The 21,270-nt window shown below is 46.2% G+C and overlaps 1 protein-coding gene and 1 long non-coding RNA gene across 2 annotated transcripts in view; both read left to right on the forward strand.

Moving 5' to 3' along the window:
• LOC310759537 overlaps positions 1-21,270 on the forward strand; it is a 57,254-nt gene that overhangs the window by 25,007 nt on the left and 10,977 nt on the right. The window lies entirely within an intron of this gene.
• Positions 3,604-21,270, forward strand: part of SLC1A4 (solute carrier family 1 member 4) — a 28,644-nt gene continuing 10,977 nt past the window's right edge. The window contains exons 1-5 of the mRNA XM_083606564.1: positions 3,604-4,818; positions 11,475-11,517; positions 15,027-15,089; positions 15,744-15,812; positions 18,930-19,096. Of these exons, the coding sequence (XP_083462690.1) occupies positions 4,283-4,818; positions 11,475-11,517; positions 15,027-15,089; positions 15,744-15,812; positions 18,930-19,096 (878 nt within the window). The 5' untranslated portion in view covers positions 3,604-4,282. The remainder of the gene's footprint in view (positions 4,819-11,474; positions 11,518-15,026; positions 15,090-15,743; positions 15,813-18,929; positions 19,097-21,270) is intronic.

The raw sequence follows: 21,270 nt of genomic DNA on the forward strand, positions 1-21,270 counted from the left end.
TTGGGGGATCTGGGCGGGATTCTTGGCAGGCCTGGCAGTGTTTGACCCAGGCCTCTATCTCTCCGTCGATCCCCGGCCACCACACATAACTCCTGGCAAGGGCCTTCATTCTTACTACCCCTGGGTGTGTCTCGTGTAGGGCTGTGAGGACCCTTTTGCGGAGGGGCTGGGGAACAACGACCCTGCTTCCCCATAACAGGCACCCCTTGTGGGCTGACAGTTCATGTTTGCGGGTTGTGTAGCCGGCGAATTCTGGCCCGGGGCTGCTGCTGGGCCATCCCCTCCACACCCAGTCCAGGACGCGGGAGATGACCCTATCTTTCTTGGAATGGTGTGCAACTTCTTGTGCCTGAATGGGGCGGTCGGGAAGCAGCTCCAGGCTCATAACCTCTTGTGCAGGTGCTGGGTCGGGGCCTGTTTCCGGTAGTGGTAGCCTGCTGAGGGCGTCCGCATGGCCCATCGCCTTCCCAGGGCGGTGAATCAGTGCATACTGGTAGCTGGCAAGGAAAATTGACCACCTGAGGACACGAGGAGACAGCACTTGGGGGGTCTGCTTTTCGGAGGCAAACAAGCCAAGCAAGGGCTTGTGGTCAGTCACCACGGTGAAGGGCCGCCCGTACAAGAAATCATGGAATTTTTTTACTCCCTTCACGATTGCCAGACCCTCCTTGTCGATTTGCGAGTAGTTCCGCTCGGTTGCGTTGAGTGTCTGGGAAAAGTATGCCACCGGTACCTCTCTTCCATCCGGGAGTTGGTGTCCCAGGACAGCGCCAATGCCATAGGGCGAGGCGTCGCATGCTAGCACCACTGGCAGCCTCTCGTCGAAGTGTGCCAAGACCGAGTTTGAGACAAGCAAGTCCTTGACTGCCTGGAATGCGGCCTCCTGGCGCTGGCCCCACACCCAAGGGGCCCGCTTGTCCAGGAGTCTGTGTAGGGGCTCCGCTACCGCCGCCTTGTGGGGAAGGAAGGAATGGTAAAAGTTCAATAGTCCCAAGAAGGCCTGAAGTTCAGTCTTGTTCTTGGGCGCTGGGGCATCACAAATGGCCCGTACCTTGTCCCCAGTCGGGTGGACCCCTTCTGCGTCCACCATAAATCCCAGAAAGTCCACCTGAGGCACTCCTAGTAGACATTTTTCCCGCTTCACCTTGAGACCCGCCGTCTGGAAACGGTGCAGAACGGTGCGGAGGCGGTCCTCAAACTCCTCTGGTGTGGGCCCGGCAATCAACACATCATCGAAGAAGGGGGTGACGCCAGGAATCCCTTTAAGGAGAGAGTCCATTAGATTCTGGAATATGCCTGGTGCCACGCTGACACCGAATTGCAGCCGCTTTACCCTGAACGCTCCTCTGTGCGTCACAATCGTCTGTGCCTCTGCTGTGGCCTCATCTACTGGCAGTTGTTGATATGCTTGGGCCAAGTCCAGCTTGCCAAAAATTTTCGACCCAGCCAGGGTGGCAAGGACATGGCTGACCACTGGCACTGGGTATGCATGGGCCGTGAGGGCCTTGTTTATGGTACATTTGTAGTCTGCGCAGATGCGGACCGAACCATTCGGCTTGACGGGTGTGACGATTGGGGTTTCCCAGGGGGCATTAGGCACCGGCTCCAGCACGCCTTGCTCCACGAGTCGGTCCAATTCCTCGTCTATCCGGGGTTTCAGGGCGAACGGGACCCGGCGGGCCTTGAGCCTGACTGGTCGTACTGCGGGGTCAAGCTGTAGAGCAATGGGGGGGCCCGTATACTGTCCCAATTTCCCATCAAAAACCCCCGGAAATTCCTTGCATATGGCGTCCACGTCCACTTGTAAGCTCGTGTGGTTCACCCCGGTGACGGCTAGCCCCAGTGGTCCAAACCATGCCAATCCCAGTAAGCTAATGTAGGGGCCCTTGACCACAAGCAAGTCCAGTTGCCGCGTCCGCCCTCGGTATTGCACCCTGAAGGTCCCCACCCCCATTGTGGGGACCTTACGTTTCTGGAAGTCCCGGAGGGTGAATGGGGCCGGCCTGAGTTTGGGACCCCCAGTAGGACACAGTTTCCTTAAGGTCCTTGCCGAGATTATGGATAGAGTTGAACCCGTGTCAAGCTCCATGCGGCATGGGGCCCCCTCTATGTGTACCTCTACATAAATTTTCTCTACGTTGGGGTGGGGCAACTGGTATACCTGGAAGTCCGTGAGCTCCGTCGAGTTGCCTTGGTGTGTTGGGCCCCGGGACCTGGGGCTGTTGGATTGGTCATCTGATGCCTGGCGTCGGGTGGGCCGAGCTCGACACACCCGGGCGATGTGTCCCAATTTTCTGCACTGCCTGCACTCTGCGTTGCGGAAACGGCAGGTCCTCCTCTCGTGACTGTCTCCACAGCTTGCGCAGTTCCCTGCTTCTCGTCGAGGCAGCTGTGGTATGTGGGCTGCTTGAGTGCGCTGCTGTACTCGGTGCACCTCCTCCCTGTTGGATCCTGAGTCGTCGGTGAGGTCTTCGTGGTGGACCCTCGGTTGGGACAGCTGGCTCGGCCGTGCCTCTTGCGTCGACCTCTCGGCAGCTTCCGTTGCCAGGGCCTCCTCCAGAGCGACCTGGAACGTTAGGTCCTTCTTAGCGTAGAGGCGTCGTTGCAGCTTCTCATCCTTCAGGCCACCGACGAGGCGGTCACGAAGCATGTTCTCCAGCTCTGAGAAGTTGCAGAACCGGGCAGCTTGGCGGAGAGAGGTCACAAACCCAGTTATGGTTTCCCCAGGGGCTTGCCGCTTTGCATAGAAGGCATTTCGACGAGCCACCACAGAGGGCTGTGGCGAAAAGTGCCCCTTCAGCTGTTCCATTATTGTTTTGTATGGAACAGTAGCGACGTCTTCGGGTGCAAGGAGAGCCCGGGCGATTTCAAACGTCTCCTCTCCGCAGACGCTGAAGAATATCGCCCTCTTCTTGGCGTCTTCTTCATCGGTGACCCCTTTGGCTTCTAGGAGGAAGGTGAAACGGGAGGCATACGCTTCCCAGTCTCCAGATGCTGGGTTGAACGGCGAGAAGCTGCTGTCGGTTGCCATTCTGAGTTCCTTGTGTCCCGGAGCTGAAGCCTGGATACACGGTGCGAGGCAGCGGTGCGGCAGGTGGCGGTGCTGCGGTGCTGTGTGTGGCAGTCAGCTCAGCGGGATCCCACCCTCGTCGCCAGTGAAATATACTCAGAGTCGCAAAGTGATTTCATGCTCTTTATTCAGCTCATAGTGGTGAGGAGGAATGAATGAAAGTCCCCTCAAGGTATCTGCTTTATATACATTATTTACACAATGGGCTGCACATGATTGGCTAATTCCGGAATTCTACTGTAAGCCAATCAGGTTGTGGATTCACTTCTATCTGGAGCATGATTGGGTGGTTCCTGCCAACCAATCATATTGCTGCATTGTTCTAGGACCAATCTGACTGCTGCATTCTGAATCCTATTGTTCTAGGACCAATCAGACTGCTGCAGTTTGGATCCTATTCAACTCAGTACATAACAATGTTGTTATTATTATTATGTAGGAGTTTCTTATTTTAAAAGCGTGCGGCCATTCAAATGCGCCCCCCACCCCCGTCTCCAGAAGTGGCTCGGCCTCATCATGCCCCCCCCCCCCCCCCGCCGGCGATTCTCTGCCAGCCGCTTCATTCCGCTTCCACGCGCCTCGGATAGAAGGTGACGCGCGCCTCTACCTTCCGTCGCCTCCGTCACCTTTTATGGGGAAAAACAGGAGGAGACCGGAGGCGCCCAAAATAAAACCGTAGCGGCATTCGGCACTCCGCCTCCCCGGTGGGATCCCGCGCGGGCGGCCGGGCAAGCGGCGAGCCGAGGGGGAAAGTCTGCATTTCAGCCCCGGCGGACCGGCAGCAGCTTCAAAGCGCAGTCGCCTAGTCGGCTCCACCCTCCCGACAACTCTCTCTCTCCCCCCCCCCCGTTTCTTGCTTCTTTTTCGGAGTCCGGGGTTCAACCCCTCCACTTGCAGCGCAATGAGCCGTACCAAAGAAGAGGGGAGGGGGCGCGCGTGAGGGGAGGAGCCTTCCGAGTGGGAAGGGGCGGCGGGAGCGGCTGAGCCCAGACCGCCTTCGCCTTGCATCATCCGGGTTGCGGGGAGAGGCGAGGAGCCGAGCCGGGCGCCGCTGCCCACCTTGCTTCAGCCGGCGAGCGCCGCGCGTCAAAGGCGCTGTGAGGGCGCGCGCGACGCTTGGCCAGGAGAGGCTGCCGCTCCGGCCGGGAAGGACGAGCGGCGCTGAGGAAAAGCTCCCCGGGCAGCGTCTCTGGTCTCCGCGCGGCGGGCGGCATGGAGAAGCCCGACGAGAGCCGGAATGGCTACCTGGAGGCGACGGTGGTGTCGGGCTTGGAGGCCGGGGAGGAGGCGGCGCGCCGGCCCCGCCTGAAGCTCTTCCAGCTGCGCGGCCTGGGGGGCTTCCTGAGGAGGAACTGCATGGTGATCCTGACGGTGTCCGGGGTGCTCCTCGGCGTGGCCATGGGCACCCTGGTGCGGCGCCTGCACCTCAGCCCGGCGCACGTCGCCTACCTGGCCTTCCCGGGGGAGATGCTCCTCCGCATGCTCAAGATGATCATCCTGCCGCTGGTGGTCTGCAGCCTGGTCTCGGGCGCCGCCAGCCTCGACACCCGCTCGCTGGGCAAGCTGGGCGGCATCGCCGTCGCCTACTTCTTGATCACCACCCTGCTGGCCGCAGCCCTCGCCGTCGCCCTGGCCTTCATCGTCAAACCCGGCGTGGGCGCCGGCAGCCTCAACAAAAACTCCCTGGGCTTGGATGACGCCGCGCACACCGGCAAGGACACGGTGGACTCTTTCCTGGACTTGGCGAGGTAAGGAGTGGAGCTGGAGCCACAGGAGCAAATTCGGGAATGCCACGTGTGTTGTCTTCCTGGCTCATAGTCTCCCATTTTGGGAGAGTAGCATCTATGCGGTTTGTTTTTATTAAAAAAGCCCTTTGCTAACCTAGTTACAGATAGGTAGCCGTGTTGGTCTGCCATAGTCAAAACAAAAAAAAAAATTCAGTGTATCTGAAGAAGTGTGCATGCACACGAAAGCTCATACCAAGAACTAACTTAGTTGGTCTTTAAGGTGCTACTGGAAGAAAAATTTTTTTTGTTTTGCTAACCTAGTGTGCTTTGTGCCAGACTCCGCGGAACTCCAGACGTGACTGACATTTCGAGATTAGAACCCTGGACATTCCTGCCGGTTAAAAACATAAAGTGACATGCTCGCCCTAGGCTTCTGTCCTCAAGCGGTCCTCTCTGGGCAGTTTGTTAATAGTTAGAAACCTTGGTCTTCGTAAAAGGTACTTGGAGCTAGGGAACTAGTGTGTTGCCATGCCATGAGTGCCAGTTATTGAGATTAAGAGAATTAAATAAGGATTTGAGAGCTTGGCCAGTGCATAGGTGCTTGTACTTCAGGTTTTTATTGCACACAGGTGCATGATCAGCGCAATCTAAAGGCCAAAATGGGCAGGACTGAGCAGGATTAAGCCAGGCACCCCCAAACTCAGCCCTCCAGCTGTTTTGCAACTTCCATCATCCCTAGCTAACAGGACCAGTGGTCAGGGATGGTGGGAGCTGTAGTCCCAAAACAGCTGGAGGGCCGAGTTTGGGGATGCCTGATTAAGCTCTTTGTGCTTTCAAGCGTTTCATGGTCCAATAAACTTTGGCAAAAAATCATGTTGATTTACAGAAGAATATTGCTAAAGAAGCATTCATTTTAATGCTAACTCCAGAGCGGAGGCAGCATTTCTCTGTTGAAGCAAAAATAACAATGTCTTGTGACACATTAAAGTTTAAGTTGAACGCTAACAGATTTTTGTGTGGAATGAATTGTTAATGGATCAGAGTCTGCTTCCACTCATGAAGCATATCCTGGGTTGGAAGAGAGAGAGAGAGAGAGAGCGCGCGAGCTATAATAACCAGGGGCTAGGATAGGGCTTGGTCAAGTTATTGTCTATATCTGAATGGCCAACATTTGGTTTTGGAAACATTGTGTGCTTTCTTATCTGTATTATTTTAATGCTTCTGACTTGTGATTCTCATTATGTGTCTCATAATTTATCTCCTTTGTTGTCGGATTGTATCTTGTGGAGGTTTAAGATCTTGGCACCTGTTTCCTCTGGAAGAGTGGAAGATCTATTAACATGGTCCACTAAAGTCTTTGGAGAGTTTTTCCAGATAGAGTGGCAGATGCTCCTTTTGAAGCCCTAGTTCCTCCCTGGATTGGAGAGACCCTATGCATCCTCTTCCACTGAGCAGATCAAAGGCTTGGTTTGTACCTGAGCTGAGGGCTACGATGCTAGTCAATGATGGCTGAAAAGCAAGTGGAGCAAAATGCATGATGAATTGGGTTGAACCCAAGTGACAGCCTGTTATCAGGCCTACTCATGGTGGTGTGAGAAGCAAATAAACTTTTATCCTCCCCCATAGTTTTCTCAGTGTCATCAAAAGGAGCTTTCTCTGGTGTTGCGGGACCTTTTGCAATCGGGGCAGGGTAGGGGAATTTCATAGAAATCTGGGTAGCAATGCAGTAATGCATTTGCAAGACACTGTGAAGGTCTTGCATATCTATCAGGTATCCTGTCCTTTATTGTGAAAAATTATATTTTGATGCATCCCTCCCCCCGAAACCAGCTTGATGTGACCTGAGAAATAGAATGACATAGCTGTGTTTTAAGCTGGTAATGTGTACGCAGCTGTGGATGAAACAGATTGTGTGGTAATGGAATGAATGAAGGTCTCACAGCACAATCCTAAAAGCATGTCTACTCAGAAGTTTATTCACCTTTCTCTCTTTTTCTCTCTCCCCTCCCCTTATTTTTTCTTTCTTTTCCTCTGGATCTATATTTTTATTTTATCTTGATTAATGTTTTAGTCTGGACGAAAAAAAATGTTAATAACTTTTGTATCTCTTTTTATGAAATCTAATAAAATGTATTCAGACGAAAGAGAAGTTTATTCATCTCCATTCAATGCATTACCATATCCAAGCCCTGATTCTGACCATTCACAGACTTGCTTGCATCTGATGGAAAAGAGACACAGCTGGGGTTTGTTCATGTATTGGTGACACCTTGACGCAAATCTCTGGATGACTTCTCTCAGATATTAAACAAAATACGGCAGGTGCGACAAGTTGCCCTCAGCATTGGGGGGGGGCATTGTATGCTCATGACATCACACATGTGCCGCCCCCCCAACCTGGCCAGGCCAATACGGCCAACCCGTCAGCTGTCTGACCTTTCGTTCGCCACCGCAGGGCTGAGGCCACCTCCGCAGGTTACCTTTTGTGAAAGGGACCTTTTGAGGATCGCCACAGAATTTGGGGTGGGAGCATCCTTGAAAATATGGGGGGGTGGCATCCCTGCCCCCAGATGGCACCCCTGGAAATAATTGATCTGTGTAGGATCCAAGGGGATGAGCAACAGTGCATCTTGTCCCAGGTAACAGGTTAGGATTTCAGTCTCAGTCCTGACAAGACAGATCTACTACTATTGGTGGGTGGTTGGCCTTCTGGGTGAGTGATACTCATACTGTTCTGGAAGTGGTTGCACTCTCCCCCTAAAAGATCAGGTCTGCAGTTTGGGGATCCCGCATTGTCCTTAAGCACTCAAAACATATTTTATCAGCTTCAGTTGGGCGCCAGCTGCGGCCATATCTGGCTTAAGATAGTGTAGTCACAGTTAACCTAACCTAACCTCCCACTTAGGTTGCTAACAGACTATTGCTATTTTATTTGGGACAGTGCTGGATTAAACGCCCTGGAGGCCCCATGGCAGTTGAAATCTCAGGGCCCCCTTCATGTGCACTCTCTAGTGGGATAACATTGAACTAAGAAAGCTTGATTGTAATTTTCTTTCAAGATAAAATGAATATCGTTGTGATCCGCTGTCACAGGGGTACTAAACAGCGTGGGGCCCACAGGCCAGTGCCTATACTGCTTATTTGGTAATCCAGCACCGATTTGGGGATCCAGTTATATACCAGCAAATTCATGTTGCACAATTAGAGTTGGTTGGGAGGTCTTATGCAACAAACCCGCTTCCTCAAAATATCAGACTTTTTGAGATAAGGAAAGTTGGGGGAAGCGGGAGATAACACTTCCATTTATTTAACATCATCTAACTCTCCCCTCCAATAAATCAGAACAAATGTCTATTAAATAACCAATGTTTTCTTATGTCCCTGCAAATAAATTTGGATGAGAATGATCAACGAACAGGTCAGGTGGAAGTGTGCATAGACTTTTGTAATGTGTTGTACTTGGGGCTGCCTTTGAAAATGGATCAGAAGCAAAAGTTGGCTCAACCTAGAGCAGCAAGATTACTGACTGGGTGGTTTGACCATACTAAGCCTGAACTTTAACAGCTGCATTGGCTACCAGTCAGTTTCTGGGCCTGATTTTAACTGCCAGATTTAACCTATAAAGCCCTAGAGTGTTTAGGACCAGGTTGCCTGAAAGGCTACCTCTTGCTTCATATTTCTTAATTTAACATTCCCTATGCTTGATAGCCTGCCTCAACAACCAATTTCTCTCTGTATCTTTGAAGTGTCAAGGTATATTAGCCACATATCCCTATTTTATCACACTTGAGAACAGCATTTTGTATGTGTAAAATTCTGAACTCTACACATTTCTCCAAATAACATGTAGTTACTTGTGCTCGCAATTTGTTCTGTGATAAAATTGAGGCATTAGTTGAATGCTTTGGGGGCTATTTTCCTTTTTGTTTGCTTGCTTAGCCTCAGATTAACTGTTTCTGTGAAAACTTGTTTCAGAATGTGTTGTCATCGCACTCAGGATCTAGTACCTGCTCTGCTTCATTGGCTGCTGTTTATTTATTATATGCTATATGTTTGTTTATTATATGCTATTGTGAGAGAGAAGAGTTGTTGATGGGCCATTGTTTTCAGCAGCACTCATGCATCTCCTGTGTTACCTAGTTCCTGCCCAACAGCTTTTGATGCTTAACAGTTAACTGGGGCACATTGATTTATAGTGAGATAACCATATCAGACATTGATTTTGCACTTGCTAGGGAGTAAAAACCCTACTGAATGCAGTAGCGCCTATGTCTGAATAAACATGTGGAGCAAAGCTTTTCAAACTGTGTCTCGTGACATGTTAGTGTGTCGGCTGCAGTGTGCAGACGTGATCCTCCTGGGGCTGGAAAGGGGTTAGTTTAACCTCCGGTTTGCTAGTAAAACTGAATTACTGTGTTGCTAAATGACACATGCCTAAAAAGTGTGTCACCAACATGGAAAGGTTGGAAAACTCTGATGCAGAAGGTTGCATTTTTGCCTGTGCAGTCAGGTAAAATCAGTTCAAATGGACTTTTAGCAGTGTCTCCAATTTGTCATTTAGCACCCTACATCCCAGCCCGTGTTGTCCATCAAAGTAGAAGGTGTTTCCTTTTTTTTTTTTAAACTTAACATTCCCGGACCATCCTGAGGCCGGATTTAGAAGGCGATTGGGCCAGATCCGGCCCCCAGGCCTTAGTTTGCCTACCCTATGATTTATACCCTGCCTTTCCCCCGATGGGATTCAAGGCAGTTTACAGATAAAAATAAGAACTGTTAAAAACATACAAAAAGAAATCATTGAAAAAGGATTAAACATTGATAGAATTTAAAACTATATACATATATAAAATCTAGTAAAACCATACCAATAGTTGCAATAAAAACAGCACAGTGCCATTTCATTAAAAGCAGCCAGTTCCGAAAAGCAGTCTTCACCTGCTGGCAGAAAGACAACAGGAAGGGAGTCAGCCTAGCTTTTTCAGGGATGGAGTTCCAAGGTCTGGGAGAAGCCACAAGGAAGGCCCTATCATTTTCCCCACCAAGCATGCCTGGGAGGTGATGGGACCATGAGAGGGGCCTCCCGCAAAGATCTGAAAACCCAGGCAAGTTCATATGAAAGTATGTTGCTTTGAGCATAGAAAAGTAACTGATACATTTCTTTTCTTCTTTTAAATCAACTATGAGCAGCACAAATTAGCTTCCTGTGTGTGTCTAGTTAGGCTGCAAAGATGAGTGGCAGCAGTGAATGTAAACAAAGCGCCAACATTTTATGCAGCCAAAGAAGTTTGGGATTAGTTTAAAGAAACTTGTTTGGAATACATCTGAAAAATACAGTCTGATACATTTTGTAAAGTTTGAAATAGAACAGTACTTCAAACCCCCTGAATTATTCCCATTCGTTTCTAGTGGAGTAGGGGTAGAAAATCAACAACAGGAAAACTCAGACGCTGGCAGAAGCAGTTTTCAGGGCGGTTGTGTGCATGGCTGCTCATGGCTGTGGGAGAGTTCACTCAGTGTGAGTTGAGTAAAGAACTTGAGACCAGGCAGCTTATCTGTGGTTTAGATAATGGCTCTTCCCTTTGTCATACCATTCTCACTGGTTCACTTTATCTTCATACAATAAGTCCTGCAAGCTTATTGTTTTTCTTTCCACCGCTGTACAGTATATAGACTCCAGTCTCAGATGTATTATGTTGTTGTTGTCAACTGAAGTTCTGTGCTCTGTGTGTGCCTCTTCTGGGATATACCCGCTCTCCCATGTGAAGTGTGACCTGAGTTGTATGGGCTGTTGTGGAAGACGTGTGTACATCTGTACATGCAGAATTGGGCTGGTGGGTTCTAGATTACCAGATCTCATCTCACATGCTATCTTTGAATTACACAGCAAAGTTAAATGTAGCAGTAGTTGTAGTAATAATAACACAAAACGCCTAACCTTTTCTAAGACAGGCTGACCATCTAATACAGGCTTCCTCAACCTTGGCCCTTCAGATGTTTTTGGCCTACAACTCCCATGATCCCTAGCTAGCAGGACTAGTGGTCAGGGATGATGGGAATTGTAGTCTCTAAACATCTGGAGGGCTGAGGTTGAGGAAGCCTGATCTAATAGATAAGATACAGAAGGGGAAAGGAAGAGGGAAGGAAGTGGAAACCTGCATTGATGTGGCTGCTTCTTTGCTAGCCAACAGATAGAGCCTTGTTGCCATGCTGAATTGGAGCAAAGTGTCCTTCCTTGCAGATTGAGGCAGGACATTATTTGGAGAAGCATTAAGAAAAGTCTGGACTCAGTGGATTGGCCAAGGGACTAACCTAATGACATCTGTGGGATCTCAGGATGCCAGTTTGATGATGGCTCTTTTTAAAAAGTTGGATGTTCCATATGGTGGGGAAATGTCACATGACAGTTTTGAGAAAATAGTCATTGACTCAACTAGTTCATTCCTATATTCTGCAACGGCAAGTGTATCTGCTGAGGCCTAATAAGATTGAGGCAAGAAGTGATTATATGGCATTGTACAACATTGTTAATGCTGAATTAATGCCCTAATCCTACTATATAGGCATAATGTTGTACTAATGTGAAAAGAAATAATTAAGTTGATAAGCTGTCATTAAATTCTAATCTTTGTTTTTCTTCTCTTTTTCCTTTTTTTTTTTTTTGGTTCCTGCTCACCCAGAAACTTGTTCCCAGCAAATCTTGTTGCAGCAGCCTTTCGATCGGTGAGTTTCATATGCCTTTTCCTTTCTTTCTTTGGACTGAGATTTCTGAAGCATGTGACCAAGAAACAAAAAACAGAAACCCAACTCAATTCCTAAGGGGATCATGTCATTGATATACCGTATTTTTTGCTCCATAAGACGCACCTGACCATAAGACCATAGTTTTTAGAGGAGGAAAACAAGAAAAAAATATATTCTGAACGAAACAGTGGATGTATGATTTTTGTGTTTCATGCTATGGCCACAGACATGTGATTTGACGGTGAGTTTGAGGTAGCCCAATGCAAAAATCCTGAGGATCCATGTGGATCCGTGCTTTGTAACCATGTTTTTGCGCCATTGTGGCCCCACGAAACAGTGGATGCGTGATTTTTTTGGTGCAGGCTGTAGCCATGGACATGCTATGTGATCTGATGGTTAATTTGGGGTGACCCAATGCGAAAATCCTGAGGATCCATGTGCTTTTACCTCCCCCCTTCCAGGCAGCCTCCTTTATCGCTAGCCTCCCTTATCTCCCTCCTGATCACTTGCCGACCAGCTGCTCAGCGGCTTCGTTTCAACACCCCCTTCCCTCTTTCTAAAAAAAAAAAAAAAGCATGATCTGCCTTTTGCCCCTGGGCAATTTGGCTCCAGGGACCACGCATTCGCGCATAAGACGCACAGACGTTTCCCCTTAGTTTTTAGGAGGAAAAAAGTGCTTCTTATGGAGTGAAAAATATGGTACTTTCACTGAGACATAATAGTACCTACAATTCTTTATCCTGGATGATTAAGAAAATAAATTATTATTATTATTATTATTATTATTATTATTATTATTAAAATCAAGGCAACTGATCATTTACTTGTTACTGTTTATGTACCAGTTTAAATAGTCACTGAATTTAGCCCATAGTGTGGTTCAACTAAGTATAGTAGTTCACTTATCAAGATGAATGAGGGGTTGCAGAAATATGTAGACTCAGATTTAAAAGAGGACTGTTTGCACAAATGTTGTGGAGGGCACAATGAATTTGGATATCTAGCAATTTCAACGTGCTGAAGACAGACTAATGGAAGAATTTCAGCACTGAATTCTTCCTTTTTATCTAGTGCATAACCTCTTGATGAGAAGCTACCCACTAGCATTACTACAATGGACATTCTGACATTACCGTGATGTATTTCTGTGGCGCTGGCAGAATCTGGCTATTTCAGAATTATTTTTCTCCCTTTTCTTGAACTGGAATATTATCTCACATATACCTGACAGATCTCCCTCATGCAGCAGCTGCTGTCTGAGAACATTACCTCTGATTCCACAAATAATTCAATTTCCACCACTTATCAGAAAGTCTTTCAAGTCACCAAAACTACAGTTCTTACACAGCCTCCTTAGTTCTGTAACATACTGATCAATAGGTTGCTTTCTGAATGCATATTTCTTTCAGAAACATCATTCTTTTTAGGCATACTATATTCTTCAAATTTATCAGTTATTTCTTTTAGTTTCATATTCTCACCCTTAGCAAACACAAAGTTAGCATACATGTTCAGTGTCTGCTCTCCCACTAGGGTTGCCATACAGTGGTACCTCGGGTTAAGTACTTAATTCATTCCGGAGGTCCATACTTAACCTGAAACTGTTCTTAACCTGAAGCACCACTTTAGCCGCCGGAGCATGCTCAGATGAATGCTGCTTGCTCTGATCTAATGATACTGCTTTGGCAATGTAAACAAAGGAATCATGGGGCCTTTTTACGATTAGGTGAGGTGGTTGGGGTGCTGTTGGACCTGACCCTGCTTTTTGGGGGGCAGACGTGGGCAGTGGCCAAGATTAGAAATCAAAAGTGCCAACCAGGTGCTCCAGAAATGACTAGCACCTTTTATTGGGAAAACACGTCAAAGTGCAAGTAGAAAAACAGGTACTGCTCCGGCGGGAAGGTAAATGGTGTTTCCGTGCGCTGCTCTGGTTTGCCAGAAGCGGCTTAGTCCTGCTGGCCACATGACCCGGAAGCTGTACGCCGGCTCCCTCGGCCAATAAAGCGAGATGAGCGCCGCAGCCCCAGAGTAGGTCACGACTGGACCTAATGGTCAGGGGTCCCTTTACCTTTAAAATAATGTACCTTGGGTTACATACGCTTCAGGTTACAGACCCCGCCAACCCAGAAATACTACCTCGGGTTAAGAACTTTGTTTCAGGATGAGAACAGAAATCGTGCTCCGGCGGTGTGGCAGCAGCAGGAGGCCCCATTAGCTAAAGTGGTGCTTCAGGTTAAGAACAGTTTCAGGTTAAGAACGGACCTCCGGAACGAATTAAGTTCTTAACCCAAGGTACCACTGTACTGGGAAACAGAAGCTTTGAAGGTTGAAAGAAAAGTATAAGGGCTTTCTGTAGAAGGTTGCCACTGAAAGCAAAGAAGCAGAGCTGTTTTTAGTTGTTTATCTATGGATATTATTTATTTCATAATGCACACACACATTGTTGTGACGCGGGGTTTGTGATTTCAGCTCTCTTGACATAATACGCTGGAGACAGTTCTGTAGTAACACTTCTTTATTAAAGCAAACAAGACTGAGAACTGAGGAGGGGAGAGCTACATTTATAGGGACAGGGAACTAACTAGAAAGGATACATTTTGGAGGGAACAATATCAGGCAATCACAGTCCTGCCTTTTGGAGGAAACCAATAAGACAGAGGATCCAAATACAGCAGCTTAAATGAACCAATAGTAGCTGTACCCTCTGGAACCAAAAGGCAGTTACTTTACCCTAATGCAAATACAGACAATAATAATACAGATATAAAATCCTTTGACTCAATACACAACACCCATACTGCTTGAGTGTAAAAAAAAGAACCTCACAGCGGTTTACAAAGAAATATCCACAACTATTTCAAAAAGCAGAAGACAGTGAGCCCAGACACAAGCTGAATGTACTGCTTCCTCAGACATTGTACACGCGCCACCAGTGTGTCTCTGTCAAAAGAGACAAATAATATCCAGGTACAGCCAAGGGCAGGAAAACATCCCAACTGAAAATAGAGCACCTAATAGGGTTGCCATATTTCAAAAAATGAAAGTCCGGACACAAAAGTTGTTGAGCCCCCCCCCCCCACTTTTTTCCAAATCTCCCCAAAAATTAATTGACGTTTTTGAGCTATTTTTAAGGAAATCCATCAAAGCCCGGAAATGTCCGGGAAATCCCGGGCATATGGCAGCCGTAACCTACCATTGAATCACAGGAAAAGCTGGATATAGGGGACTACATATTGAAAGCAATGTTATTTATTTGTTGAATTTAAAAGATGTTTCACCTGCCCTTTGAGAAACATTTTCCACAAAGGGTCTTACAAAACACACGTCAAAACACACCACAAAGATATTAAGAGAGCAAAACTGACCTCTTAATATCAATAGAGCCTCATCAGTGCAAGTAGCAGTTTCCAAAATTACATTTAAGAGATCTGAGATATTTCCAAGCTGTCTACCAGTGTAGGACTCAGTTTATCCTTTTGCATTTACAGTATGCCACCGATTATAAAGCCATAATAAGAAACGCAACTATCGGAAACGTTACCATTGAAAAGGTAAGCAATGGTTTTGTGTTAATTTCACCCTCTTCATATGAGATTGAGATTAGAATTAAATCTTCCTAAAGTCTTTATAAGATACATAATAACATAAGAGTGGCTGGGGCAAACCAGCCAGATGGGTGGAGTATAAATTATTATTATTATTATTATTATTATTATTATTATTATTATTATTTATTTACTATTTATATAAATCCTAGGCATCTTACAAAAGTAAATAACACTGAATTCAATGGGATTTGTTGCTAGGTCCAGTGTATGTAAGATTGAAGGTCAGGGAATGTTCAGAAGTACCATTGAAGAAAAAGCTCCTAGGCTACCTCTAGGCTTGAAATGGTAAAAGAAAACTATTTTGACAAATGTGTTAATTTTATTTGTACCAATGTGTGTGGTGGTTTCCCTTATTATGTATGAAGCTCTGGATGTGAATTCGCAAGCTGTGTAGCGGTTTTCCCCAAACAGCTGCCCTCCAGATGTTTTAGAGTTTAGTTCCCACTATCCCTGATTATTGACCATGGCGGTGGGAGTTGTAGACCAAAGCATTGGAAAGGCACAAAAGCTGGGAAAGGCTGCTGTATAACAATGAACTTCCATACCTCTGTAATGATACATAGAATATTTAATCGAAATATTGTTTTTTGTTAACAGTATATTACTGATTACAACGCAGTAGTGATAAATGGAACTTCAGTTGTTGGAAATGCTTCGATTGAAAAGGTAAGCAATCGTTTTGTTTTCACCTCTCACGTTTTAAGGTTTCGCATAGATCTTAACATGTGGATGTAAATGCTTCCTTTAGAGTTGGACTTTTGGCTTCAAAATGTGTGTGATTTTAAAAAAAATTAAGCACTCTCAGAGAACGTTGTCTTTTAATCCTTTGTCAAACACAAGGGCAACCTCTATGCAGTGACCTGAGGCCATTCTTGCAGCCCTAGAGTTGATGTTGCTGTTTAGTCATTTAGTCATGTCCGACTCTTCGTGACCCCATGGACCAGAGCACGCCAGGTACTCCTGTCTGCCACTGCCTCCCGCAGTTTGGTCAAACTCATGCTGGTCGCTTCGAGAACACTGTCCAACCATCTCGTCCTCTGTCGTCCCCTTCTCCTTGTGCCCTCCATCTTTCCCAACATCAGGGTCTTTTCCAGGGAGTCTTCTCTTCTCATGAGGTGGCCAAGGTATTGAAGTCTCAGCTTCAGGATCTGTCCTTCCAGTGAGCACTCAGGGCTGATTTCCTTAAGAATGGAGAGGTTTGAGGGATAGGCAAATCAGCCTGTTTCTTTGTTTGTTTCACTTAAAGGGGGAAAAGGCACATTTTCGCCCATTATTAGGGTTTGCTGATTGTGGAGCAGCAACCAGACTGCTGGAGTCCCAGATCTTCTAGGAAGTCATAAAACGACATGATGCTTCATATTTAGAGTCTAAAACTATATAAAACACATTTGTTAAAAGTTCAGTTGCTAAGGTTGTGCCATATTGGCCAGTTACATCAAAGCCATTGCCCTCTCTGTTTTGTGTCTCATAATGTGGGGGTGCCAGTCTGCTAAGCCCCCTTGGTCTGGCGGTGTTGCTGCTAAATGCCAGGTCTTTTGAGAACAAAGCATCTATTATCCATTATTTGTTTGCAGGTGAGAGCGCTGACTTGGCATGCATAACTGAAACCTGGGTGAATTGACTGGGTGGCCCCATTCTCAGGTGCTTGATGCAGCACCAGCCCAGTTTACGTCACTCATCCATAAACATTCCATATCTTTTCCCTGGAGACCTATCTGCACTGTGTCTGGGTGTGATGCCTTGTTTGTGTTGTTCGGCCAATGAGACAGAACAGGGATGTTGTTAGTGTACCGTTCATCCCAATGCTCAACAAACTCCCAAACTAAGCTGCTGGTGGAAGTCTTGGATGTGGTGTTGGAGAATCCTTTCACGGTAGTTTTGGGGGACTTCAGTATCCATGCTGAGGCTGCCTCAGATGGGCCAGCTTGGGACTTGATGTGTCTTAGTATGATGTCCAAATACAATCAGAGTACAGTGGTACCTCGGTTTAAGAACAGCCCTGTTTACAAACTATTTCATTTAAGAACTCTGCAAAACCAGAAGTAGTGTCCCAGTTAGCGAACTTTAACTTGGTCTATGAACGGAAGCTGAACGGTGGAAGGCCCCGGTGGCAGGAGGCCTCATTAGGGAAAGCGTGCCTTGGTTTAAGAACGGTTTTGGTTTAAGAACGAACTTCTGGAACGGATTAAGTTCGTACACCGAGATACCACTGTAAAAGGAATGTTTACATTGGAATTCAGATGGCATATGTGAAAACTCTTAAGCTACAAAGGGCAAGAGCCAATATGTGCTGTACTGGGTTTATATTATATTTGAAACACACACACACTGAAACCATTTACCTCTTTTTGTTTTATCTTGTAAGATTTTAATGTGGCTTTTGGACGCTTAATAATGTGGAATCCTTTTCTCATGGTTTGATCTCCTGGTGCTCTGGTATAATGGAGCCCTGTGTACATTGGAAACACAGCATGATACGCCTTAGGCTGTCCCTGAAATCTGGCTAGCTGTTGCTGACTTTGAACAGTTTTCCTTTCTAGTTCTTGAATGTTTCATTTTGTTTCTTATTTTAAATAGTTTGATTTTTGTTTTTGACAATCAGAGCATCTCTAAGATATGAACAAAATATTTCTAAATAATCTCTGATTTGGCAGGTTATTGCCCCATGGATAGTTCTGGGTGTGTGGGTGTGTGTGTTTCCATGGGTTCTAGCATGGTGCCACATCAGCACTTGTTAGGTGAACTGAGACCTCCAGGTATAGGGTGGTATATAAATTCAGTTAATAATAATAATAATATGGTCAATGTCTATTCAAAAATAAGTTCCTGAAGAGGTATGCTTAGGATTCTAATAGGTGCAATCCAGCATTAGCCTGAAATGGTTTGTAATGGGGAAATATTCTATTTGATATTGAGTTACCACTTTAGCAGAGTTGGATTCTTGGGACACATGGAAAACTGGAACATCTCAATTGAATACACACCCACACACCCTGCCCTGATGTACAATGAACAGTATAACATTTCACAAGCATGCCTGTGTTTTATTCTTGCTTTTGATTACCTCTCTTGATTATGTAAGTTTTGTTCAGACAACATATGCATTAATCAAACATATGGGGACAATTTGGGGTTGTGCCTGCAGTACATGCACAGTCACCCGAACATCTGCACAGAGGTTACATGTGTGCAATATGTACGCTTGCAGACTCCATTCAGACATTATGTCTAATACATGTGCAGGGCAGGGGCTGTGCACACAATCAGAGTCGCTCAGTGTGCCTTTAGTCAATGCACATACAACACCGTCTTTCCTTTCACAAAATTTAACCAGATATAGAAGTAATTCTTAACCTATTGGTCTGTATAATCAGTGTATAGAGAAGAATTTCAAGATGTCAACTATATGATAGCAGTGGTCACTGCTGAACGGAGTAGGCTGTGACCAGGTGGGCTGAGTGGGAAGGGGTTGATCCTGTGACAAAGCACTAACTCTTAAATTTCGAGATTGGGAACGATGGAGGCTCTACTGTCTTTATTCTGAGCTCTCCTGGAAACAGTATTTTCTGTTCAAGGTTTTACATTTGTGTCTAGAGACTGGCTGTTTCTAGTTGTCCCCTGGTGTTTCTACAATATTTTGCATGTATCTTCTATCCATTCTGTGACCTGCCATAGTTCATATCAAAAGAGGGGGAAAGGGAAAACTGACCTAAAGATTTAATTTCATACAATTGGAGTTTAGCACTAATATATTTAATATTACAACTATGTATTATTTCACAGTTCCCAGTTGGCACGGATATTGAAGGAATGAATATCTTGGGGCTGGTCCTGTTTTCTCTGGTTTTGGGAGTTGCCTTAAAAAAGCTTGGCACTGAAGGAGAAGAACTCATCCGTTTCTTTAATTCTTTCAACGAAGCAACCATGGTCTTAGTATCTTGGATTATGTGGTGAGTGTTCTTTGGGACGATCCTCTCTGGCAATTTTGTGTGTTACCATCAGCAAAAGTAGTACAAATCAGCTAAATATAGGCACAGGCCAACTTGGAGATTGCCCTGATCCAACAGGCTCTTCTTATGCTCTTATGAGATGGGTCTGGATTTATCAAAGCAGTATCGCATATCTTCTTTCTGTGCCCATGCAAATAAATTTTTTAGGGATTTCCTTTGGTGTTCCAGTACTGGGGAACGGGCAAAACTACACGTATATGTACCCACATAGACATTTCTAGTTTACAGGTATGAAGTCTGAACCAGCCTAAGAAGTATTAATGCAGTTCTTAGGGCAGCACACCATCAGCCTGTCTACTTATATGGCAGTACAGATGCCATATGAAATGCAGGATCTTTGAAATGTACAGGGGACCTGCTGCTACACTTGATCCTGTTATTTAAAAACTGCATCAGCCACTCTGGGCGGCTTCCAACAAAGATTAAGGTAAAGGTAAAGGGACCCCTGACCATTAGGTCCAGTTGTGACCGACTTTGGGGTTGCAGCGCTCATCTTGCTTTATTGGCCGAGGGAGCCGGCGTACAGCTTCCGGGTCATGTGGCCAGCATGACTAAGCCGCTTTTGGCGAACCAGAGCAGCGCACGGAAACGCCGCTTACCTTCCTGCCAAGCGGTACTTATTTATCTACTTGCACTTTGACGTGCTTTCGAACTGCTAGGTTGGCAGGAGCTGGGACCGAGCAACAGGAGCTCACCCCGTCACGGGGATTCGAACCTCTGGCCTTCTGATCGGCAAGTCCTAGGCTCTGTGGTTTAACCCACAGCACCACCCATGTCCCAACTCCAACAAAGATTAAAAATAAAACATCAGTCATTAAAAACTTCCCTAAACAGGGCTGCCTTCAGATGTCGTCTAAACGTCTGATAGTTGTTTATCTCTTTGACATCTGACGGGAGGGCATTCCACAGGGCGGGCGCCACGACGGAAAAGCCCTCTGCCTGGTTCCCTGTAACTTGGCTTCTCGCAGTAAGGCAACTGCCAGAAGGCCCTCGGCACTGGATCTCAGTGTCTGGGCAGAGCGATGGAGGTGGAGATGCTCCTTCATGTATACTGGGCTGAAGGTGCAAGTTGGAGCTGGTTTGTTCAGGAAAAAATAGGGGTTTGGAATAGGGTGGAGAAGGGATGTGCATGATAGGGTATTCTGCCTTGAAGTTTTCTGTTGAAAAGAAAAGTTTCTCCACTAATTACACCACATTGGCTCACAGTCCGGTCTGAAAACTATTTGTTTCTTTCACTGTCTTACAAATAAAATCTGTTAAGTGGTTATGCCTACTCTCCCACATAAACCCCATGCTTTAAGGGATCGGGCGTCCTCCTTTAAACAAGGTGTTCACAGTGAGACAGTAAACTTGGATGTTGTGCAAGCTCACCGCTTATCAAGCAGTCATTTTCAGAATATTTGACTGCAGGTGGCAACGTTCAGGTATTGGTTCATAAAATCTTCCTGGGTGAAAAGGGAAAGTGGAAGCCAGACTTCACACATAATCACTGCTTTACTTGAAATTCATCATTTTAGAGGGTGTATGCCTGCATCTTCTTAAGAAGCTTTTCTCAGCAGTTAATAGTGTCCAATGTTGGGCTTGATCCGTAAGCAATGGAACAAATCTCATAGAACATATGACCTTAGAAACCAGACCTTTATGTTAGTACTTGCCATTAGGGATTTGTATTAGAGCAGCTTAAGGTTTTTACTTCCAAGGATAATTAGGGATGGATGAGCTCATTAAAGTTTGGCCCACCCAAGTTCTCAGCGTAAACACTGGGGGCGGCCATGCTTTCTTCCCATACTGTTCCCCCTGAGAGTAACAGAACATTGTCAGATCCCATCACTCCCAAAAGGACTTGCTGTATACGAATTCAACAAACAATACACAGGCTAGTGATATAATAGCAAAATGCAAAGTCACACAAAAATATATCACCAAGGGCAACTGCTCCACAATAAGTAGCCTTCCTTTGGCTAACAAATAGAAGGCCAGAGAGCCTCTTCCTGTAGTAGTAGTAGTAGTAGTAGTAGTAGTAATAATAATAATAATAATAATAATAATAATAATAATTTATTTATACACCGCCTATCTGGCTGGGTTTTCCCAGCCACTCTTGGTGGCTCCCA

This window comes from Podarcis filfolensis (assembly GCF_964270895.1).
Source record: "Podarcis filfolensis genome assembly, chromosome: 3".
NCBI classification, from domain to species: domain Eukaryota; kingdom Metazoa; phylum Chordata; class Lepidosauria; order Squamata; family Lacertidae; genus Podarcis; species Podarcis filfolensis.